The following is an 8,515-nucleotide window of genomic DNA, read 5'->3' on the forward strand; positions in this document are numbered from 1 at the left end:
CTCTCTTCTTTTTTTTTTACAGCGGTGTAGCCCAATACCATAGGCTAAGACCTCAGGATCACATGTGCCTTTCCTCTCTCCTTTCCAGCCCCTGCCCTTCACTGAGCCCAGTCCATCCTGCCTCCTTGCCATGCCCTGGGATGGTCCTGGCTTCGCGTGTCCTGCAGCCGCCCCCCAGCTCTCATCTCTCACCTTCTTCTGTCCGAACCACCTGATGTCTTAGTCTCCGTATCTCCAGTCTCATTGTTCTATCCCATAACAGTACTCCTCTGCACAAAGACCTCTGATGTCTCCCCATTGCTTACTGAAGCACAGGACACCATCTGTTCCCACCACGTTCCCACCCACTCCCCTTGCCACCACCACATCCCTGCCAACACCCTTATGGGCAGTCCTGCCTCCATGCCTTTGATCTCGCTCATCCGTTCTCCTGATTCCCAAGATCCCCCATTTTCCACCCATTGAACGCCTAGTCATTGTCCAAACCCAGATCAAGTGCTGCCTTCTCCCTGAAGATTTCTGCATCCTCCTGTAGAACTTAACCCCATGCCTCCAGTGAGATAGCCCTTGTCACAGCTCACCTTAAGACAGCAATATCTTCTGTGAATCACTAGACTGGACAGGAAGCTATCTGAGGGCAGACCTGGCGTATCCTAGTCATCTTCCCTCTGCTTCCACGCCTGAGAGAAGGCCATGTGTGCAGCGGGGACTCCCGATGTGCTTGCCAGTGAATACTCGCTTTCTATGCCTGGTGGACCACACCTTGGACTGGGCAGTGGTTTTGCTACAGGTGACCAAGGTTGCCTTCCCTCTGCCCTTGGGGATGTCCCCAAGGAACCCCAAGGGAGGCCAGAGGGGCTGCCCTTCCCACATTTCCCTGGGGGCTGGGGAAGGAAGCAGAACCTGTCAGTTGAAGTACACAGGTTTTAAGCCATGGGCTTTGGAGTGAGACAGCTTTGGCCTTGAATTTTCATTCACCACTTGTTGGCTGTGTGACTTCAGGCATGTTAACTAACCTTTCTGAATCTCAGTTTTCCAACAGGGGATTAATATAGCACTATCTCCTAGGGATCTTGTAGGGATTAAAAAAAAGATAATATAAAGAAATATAAAGCTCTTGGCATGAGGAAAATGCTCACTAAATGATAATAATCATAATAATCCATTTCTTTCCTGTGGCCTGAGACTCTGCTTGGTGAGAGGGCACCAGGGAAGGCTCCACCCTATGCCTGGCCCACTGGAATCCTTGCTGTTGGATGGGGTTTCTCTATGGACCAGTTAGAGAGTGCGCATTGTCACAGCTGTCTTGGGTAGTTTGCTGGGTGCTCCCAGAAGGTAGAGGAGGGAGCAGGCCTGGTTTCTAGTGAGGCTGGAGGGAGGGTCCAGCTGCCTGTGGCTCACCCCAAAGGGAAAGGGTTAAAGCAGAGCTGGCTGGTGGTAGTCACTAAGGGTCCAGTGGCAGGGAAGGCCACTGAAGCTTCTGGGCAGCCAAGCACCGCCCCCCACCTGCCATATCAGGTGGGCTGCCAGATGCTGTAAAGGATCTGGACTCCAGCTGACCAGGCCCAGGTTCTAGGACAGGGAAGGGCAACTGGAAGATAGCCTGCCTACTCTGGGGTCAAAGAGGAGGCTGCATTCTCCCTAACTACCCCCTGCACTAAGCCTGGGGGAAGCAGACCCCATCCAAATCCTCCTCACTGGGAGGAGGATCCTTGCTTCCCATGGACTGGGGAATGAGTGGTTGGATGTACAGGTTGCAGCTGTTGGAGTGGGACTAGAATGTGTGGGTCCAGTGATGTGCTAATAAATGCTTAATAATCAGCTCTCTAGGGAAAGAAAAAGCCTTCACTTACAGTGTTTGCGAATTGCTATGGTGTAAATATTCCCACCATGGCCAATTTCAAGCTATCAACATACCACCACAGAACGGAGATTTGGGAAGAGATGTGCACAGCTGGCTCTTGTGAGCCCATATGAGCCGATTCTGGCATGCTGCTGGGTGAGGCCTGATACCTGCATCAGGGTCAGGCGAGTTTGTGTGGCTTCAGCGTACAGGGAAGTAAAGGCCACCCCACAGTGGGGATCAGCATGAAACTAACGGCCCTGGAGTCTAACAGCCTAGAACACAGTCTCAGCTCTGCTGCTGCCTGGCTGTGCGGTCTTGGGCAAGTCACTTTAACCTCTCTGTGCCTGCATTTCCTCACCATAAAGTGCGGCCAATGATGGTGCCCACTTCATAGAATTATTGTGAAGGTTGCAAAGGTTAACACTGGCCTGTGGTAGGTTAACATAAGTTGTTAATCACCACAGAGTATTTAGAATGTAGCCTTGTTGAGAAAAATTTAGAAAGGAAGGCCCAGAGTCCCTCAGGGTGTTTCCCAAGGGCATGTTTCTCTTTTTTTTTATATTTAAATCTTGGATTTCCTTTAAGATCAAGGATTGAAAATTTGCAGGTCCATGAGCCCCCTGAAATTATTTTTCCAATGTTGAGTATGTGTACTTATTTCTATAGAGAGGGGCCATTGCTTTTATCGAATTTTCAAAAAAGGTTGTGGTTTCTGCGTCCTTCCCTCAACCCACAAAGGGCTTAAGAACAAGTGATGTGGAGGGTATAGAATTCCCATACCACAAGAATCGCCCCTGGAGAATGCCGGGGAGAGGTGTTTATGAAGCATGGGAAAGAAAAATGGCAGAGACAGAGAGAGACACGCAAAGTCAGCCCAGAACCCTGAAATGTCTCCCTTTTTGAGACCTAAGGCCGAGGAAGCTTCCAGCAGCAGGGCAACCAATCTGCTCACATGCACAGATACCTGTTCCTGCTTTTTCCTTACCCTTTCCAGCCCTAGGAGTCTCCTCTTGCCTTCCCTACTCCACCCCCCTCTCCTGACTCCCCAGGACCCTGTCCCAAGGGCCACCGCTGTCTGGGTGTATGGAGGCAGGATTAGAACTCACTCGGGTGTCACTATGATTCAGCAATAACGTTTGCTTGTTTGTGTCTTGTTTCTTTTACCTTTCTGTAGTTACACTATAATTAGTTAAGGTAAAGTTAGTGCAAAGTTGCGTGAGCACTGGACTGCTTCTGCTCTGAGTTGGAGACTGTATTTTTGCAAATAACGTGGAAGGAGGTGGGGGGTAAGTTTACAATGCTACTCCCTTTCATCCTGTGGGATTTTTGTTTTCCTTGATGATTTTTTTTTTTTTTAAACAAATATGATCCCTCCTTCTTAGCTTGGTATTGTGTGTGGGGTGAAGGACCAAAATGATCAGGTCTCTAACTGAAGATCTTTATAGGAATAAAAATTACTTTTTTGACAAATCCCACTCTAAATCATTGCAGTATACAACTCCAAACACCTAGAGGGAACAAGAATGACAACTTCTGAGAGCTTATAAGTACCACCCCTGCCCACTTTATCAATAAGGATCTGTGGTTTAAAGAAGCAAGTCATCAAATAGTGACCCCTGGAAGGCCACCACCAAGAAAGCTGTCTCCTGATTCCAGTGCTAGGTTAACCCATCTGTGGATTGCAGGGGAGTCTAATGTCCTGTCCCAGTTCCCACCCTTTTCAATTCCTTGAGTATCAGAACCCTGACTTTATTTGAGGCAGCAGCATGCCCAGGTAAACATTACGTTCCCCAGCATCCTTTGCAGCTAAGCATGGCCACGTGACTAGGTTCTTCCTAATGGGGTATAAGCTGAGGAGTTGTCTGTGGATTCCAGAAAGACCCATTAAAAAGGGGTGGACCCTTTTTACCTCGTCTCACTCCTCCTTCCAGCTGACTGTAATAAGGTGATAATGGCTGAGCTCCAGCAACCATCCTGAACTCAGAGACCACGTGAGGATGAAGTTTTCCTGATTGAGCTGGCATTGAGGAAGGCAGAGGATCCTGGGTCCCTGATGACTGAGGGCCATTCTTAGTTTGGACCACCCACCTCCAGACTCGGAGAAGAGAGTATTTATCTCCTTCAAGCCACTCTTTAAGGGTCTTCACTATTGTCAGCAAATGCAGTTTCTAATTGACGTGTGGAAGCTTGCCGGGCCTCATTTTGTGCCACGGGCAAAGACAGCAGAAGTTTCCCCCTAGCCCACTGCTGCTGCTTCTCCTCCTGTCTTTGGAAGAGTCATCCTGCCCAAGCGAGCCCAGTTCTTTTGCATCTTTCCTCCATTCTGTCTTTTTGTTTTCCTCTGTCTCCCTCTGTCTCTTCTTTCCCTCCCTTTCCTTCCTTCCCTCTAACATTTATTGAGCATCTACTAGGCTCCAGGTACCAAGCCAGCTGGCGCGACTAGAAACCAGAAGAGGAGACAGTCCCTCCTCTCCAGTGCCTCAGAGTTCAGGCTGGGAGCAAAATGTAAAGAAAGTATGATGGGATGGGCAGGTGCTACAGGAGCAAAGAGAGCAAAGGGCACTGAATCCAGTGGAGGGACCTGGGGGACTTCCCAGAGGAGGTGACACTGCCTGAGATTTGAAATAGGAGTGTTGAGTTACTGGCAATTAGAAAAAGAAGGCCAAGGACAAAGATTCCAGGCCCAGGAACTAGCCCAGTGCAGCACTGTGGTTAAGGACCCAGTGCTGGAGCACAGACATGTGACGTCCCTCTAATCCTCAATTTCCTCTCCTGTAAAAGGAGGATAGTAGTAGTAATAGGGCTAGATGAGTGCCTGGAAGTAGACATGCAATGCATGCTGCTTATTAAATTATTGTTGTTGGTAAATGTGCGTAGACAAATATCAGTTTCGGAGACTAGTTTCACAGAGACCATAAGTGACTTGTCCATGGTCATACAACCACGAAGAGGCACCAGTCAAACCCAAGTGTCCTCATCCCTAGTCTGGTGGCCTTTATTCGTCCACCCTCTGCCATTGCATTAAGTGCTGAGGGAAAAATCAGTGTGTGGTCGGGGGGAAACACGGAGGGCTTCCTGGAAGAGATGGGTCTTGAGAAAGTTTGGAAGGATGGGGAGGGAGAAAGGCATTCCAGGGAAGTAGTGTATGATGAGCACCATCATCAAAGGGGCTTGGGGGCTAGCTGGCTGGCAGAGGGTCTAGACTGTGAAGACTGGTGAGATACAGGTAGAACAGGCAAAGAGAGGCCAGGTCAGAAGATGAACCATGGCCAGATGGCCAGATAGTAGAGTGAGAATTTGAACCATTGAACCACAAGGAGCCACAGTTAATTCTTGAACGAGGGGGCTGATCATAATGAAACTATACTTTGGGAAGAGAAGAAGGAAAGAAATCTATCTTTACTAAAAGCCAGTACGGGCCAGACAGAAGATTGGGAATTTTCATATTAATTATTTCATTTAAGCCTCACAACAACCCTATAAAGTTGGCATCAGTTGGTAGCTCAGACAGTAAAGAATCTGCCTGCAATGCAGGAAACCCAGATTCGATCCCTGGGTTGGGAAGATCCCCTGGAGAAGGAAATGGCAAGCCACTCCAGTATCCTTGCCTAGAAAATCCCATGAACAGAGACAAGCCTGCCGGGCTGCAGTCCATGGCGTTGCAGAGTCAGACATGACTGAGCAACTAATACTTTCATCCCCACTTTACAGAGGAGACAACTGAGGCTCAAATAAATTGAGTCATAGAGTTTGAGCCAGGGGTGGGTAGAGTGAAAAGTTCAATTTTAGACCAGCCTGACCCCAAATTTGTGCTCTTCACACTGTACCATGTGGCTTTAATCTGTTCCCACTCTCCGGACGCCCTTTGCACTGTGAGTATCCCACAGTGCTGCTGCTTCACCAGGGGCTCAGGAGTCTTTCTACAGCCCAGACAACCCCTGGGTGAGCCCTGGGTTCACATTGAGGAGAGAGATATCAGTAGCCCCAGGACTTTGGGGGATGCCCCAGCACAGGGTAGGTGAAGTGCTAGGGCCCTGGGTCTGATAGAAATGGTCATTAACTGAATTGAAGCCTCAGCTGAGAGGGGGATGAGCCCTAGCTTGGGAGCCTGGCAGGAAGTGACAAACACCTGAGAATGTGAAATGATAAGATGTCTGTATTCACTTCCAATTAATGGTGTGGGACAGGCAAATAGGAGAAGTAGAGAGGAAATGAGATTGGTCATGAGCTGATACCTGTTGAGGCTGGGTGATGGGTTTGTGGGGCTCTAGTATACCATTCCTTTTACCTTTGTGGATGGTCCAAAGCCTCCATAGTAAAAAGTAAAATAAGGGTCTGCCCTGGCAGTCCAGCAGTTAAGACTACATGCTTCCACTGCAGGGGGCATAGGTTTGATTCCTGGTCAGAGAACTAATATCCCACGTGCCGGGTGGCCAAAAAGTTCAGGGGAAAAAAATAAAAATAACAACAACAACAAAATGCTAAGAACTTAAAAAGAAAAACAATTCTGTCTACCACACTCTCTCCCAGGTGAATCAGAGTCTCTGCCTCCCAGGCATTGTTATACTTTAAAATCGCCTCAGGTGACAGCAGTCAAGGTGAGAACCTCTGCCTAGACTCCATCACTCACTAGCTGGTATCCTTTGCCTGCTGAGCCTCTGTTTCCTCGTCTGTAAAATGGGGGTAAACCTTCTGTCAACCTCATGGAATTGCTGTGAAGTTTAAATGGGATAATACAGGATAGTATGGGCTGGACATAAGCGTGAGCAGGTCAGTCTGCATTTTACAGTCACTCTGAGCATCACCAGGCCTCTAGGCATGGGAGGTGAGGAGCCCTAAGCCAATACGTGCAGAGGAAGCTGGCCATCAGGTAGCCCCACAGGGACAGGCCTTGCCTTCTGGGCAATTTTTATACCTTTTCCAAAGCACAAGGGCTTTTTTTTTTTTTTTTTAATCTGCCTTTCCTCACTGCTTAAAGACCACCCAGCACAAAGACATCAGGGCCACTCAGTGCCACTGCCAGAGGTACAGATGGGTGCAGGGGTTGAATGGAGAGAAAGACTTGGGCTTTCTCTGCTGGCCTTGCCATTGGCTTCCAGGATTTAGCCTTAGTTTCTCCATCTGTGTCAGGGGTGAATAAAGAGATGGGAAGCCCTTGGCGAGGGGTTAGGTCATAGGAAATAATCAGAGAATGGAAGTGAATGGATGCATGAATGGGTGAGATTCACTTCACTATGACAAAGTGACCTGTCAGAGCCTTGATGGTGGCGATGGGAGCTCCCCGGCTTGGAGAGGGGCCCTGGACACCTGGGCAACTCCTCTGGGGTAGAGAAAGAGCACGGGGAACACAAAAGCAGAAGCTAGAGCATGTGGAGAAGCGCAGAGGACATGGTTCGTAGCTGGAGAGGAGCGAGGAACTAGCAGGAGGGAGCTACCAGACACCGCTCGGAAAACCGTGCTAACGTGGAGGCGCGGGGTCTCTGTCTGATCACCCAGCCTGTGTCCCGCGCGCTGGCCAGGGTTCCGTGTCTCTCGCCCGCTCCGCCGGGCTCCGCAGCGCCGCCTGGCGGACACACTGCGCTCCGCTCTGGCTTTGGCGGTAGCCGCCGGGCGCATCCCGCCGCAGTTCAGCAGACAGGGGGAGAGAGCCAGGGGCGCGCAGTGAGGATGGGGCGTCTTTTTCCTGAGGGGGTCGCGCCTGGATTGGACCTGCAGTACATACTGGCACCCTCTCCTTACTAACCCTGTGCCTGGGATGACTCAGCTCCGTCGCACACGTCGGGGGACCATCCCCGATCCCCGGCCCCAGCTCCGGAATTTTGCTGCCTCTAAATAACTTCTCCGGGAAGGAGGTCTCATTAAAATTTTAAGGCGTTTGGGGTTTGCTTTTTGTTACTATACTAAAATACCAAGAGAGGGCGTGAAGGCACGAGAGGGCCTAGTTTGTCTCCCTGACGGTCCCAGGCCTGAAATTCCAGGGCTAGGGAATTTCAAGGCCCTTCCCGCCCAAGTGGGTCCCTGCTGGCGAGGGGTGGTGGCCCTGTCGGAAGATGCGAGGCCAAGGAAGGCAAAGCGTGTGGGTCGGAATGACCAAGGGCTTGGGGCTGGTGCTGGTGATGGGTGAACAAGGGCCTGGCTTTTACGTCGCGAGCGTGGGCACTTGAGTCCCCGGGACTCGGGCCGCACCACCTCCTCGAAGGCCCTCCTATCCTGAGTGTGAGTGTGTGTGTCCGAGAGCCTGGAGGTGACAAGCAGCCCCATCGGCCGGGGTTCTCGATAAGCCGGGCCCAGCCAGGCCCAGCCCAGCTTCTCTTAGCCGGACCAGAGTGGGAGCTGGGCTGCAGCGTCCCGGACTTGCTGCGGGCAGACGGCTCGGAGGCGCTGGAGGCTGCCCCCTCCGGGTAGGCGGCACGGAGCCCGAGTCTTCCTCTACGAAGTCTTCTCCAGGCGGAGGCCTGAGAGGCGTCCCGGAGGTCGCCGGGCCCGCTTTGCGTACAACCCGGGAAAAGGCCCCTCAGGCGTGAGGCTGATGCTGGGAGGAGGGTGGAAAAATCTGAGTCACCAACCCCCGAACAAATGGCGGCGGGGGCCGTGCGGTTGACTGACCGAGGCCCGAGGCCGAACGCGGCCTTTGAGCGGCGGGGGGCGTCCCCAGGCAGCAAGGGGGGG

At 51.2% G+C, this 8,515-nt stretch overlaps 2 protein-coding genes across 2 annotated transcripts in view; one reads left to right on the forward strand and one right to left on the reverse strand.

The window, feature by feature from the left end:
- Nucleotides 1–7,462, reverse strand: part of LOC104997558 (phosphatidylinositol N-acetylglucosaminyltransferase subunit C-like) — a 69,881-nt gene extending 62,419 nt beyond the window's left edge. Inside the window, 1 exon segment of the mRNA XM_010852403.1 lies at nucleotides 7,282–7,462. Within this exon segment, the coding sequence (XP_010850705.1) occupies nucleotides 7,282–7,462 (181 nt within the window).
- A 470-nt stretch (nucleotides 7,463–7,932) lies between these two features.
- The window catches only part of LOC104997560 (5E5 antigen-like), a 2,571-nt gene continuing 1,988 nt past the window's right edge, over nucleotides 7,933–8,515 (forward strand). Inside the window, exons 1-2 of the mRNA XM_010852404.1 lie at nucleotides 7,933–7,998; nucleotides 8,084–8,247. Coding sequence (XP_010850706.1) covers nucleotides 7,933–7,998; nucleotides 8,084–8,247 — 230 coding nt within the window. The remainder of the gene's footprint in view (nucleotides 7,999–8,083; nucleotides 8,248–8,515) is intronic.

Source organism: Bison bison, unplaced genomic scaffold (assembly GCF_000754665.1).
Source record: "Bison bison bison isolate TAMUID 2011002044 unplaced genomic scaffold, Bison_UMD1.0 scf7180017864309, whole genome shotgun sequence".
NCBI classification, from domain to species: domain Eukaryota; kingdom Metazoa; phylum Chordata; class Mammalia; order Artiodactyla; family Bovidae; genus Bison; species Bison bison.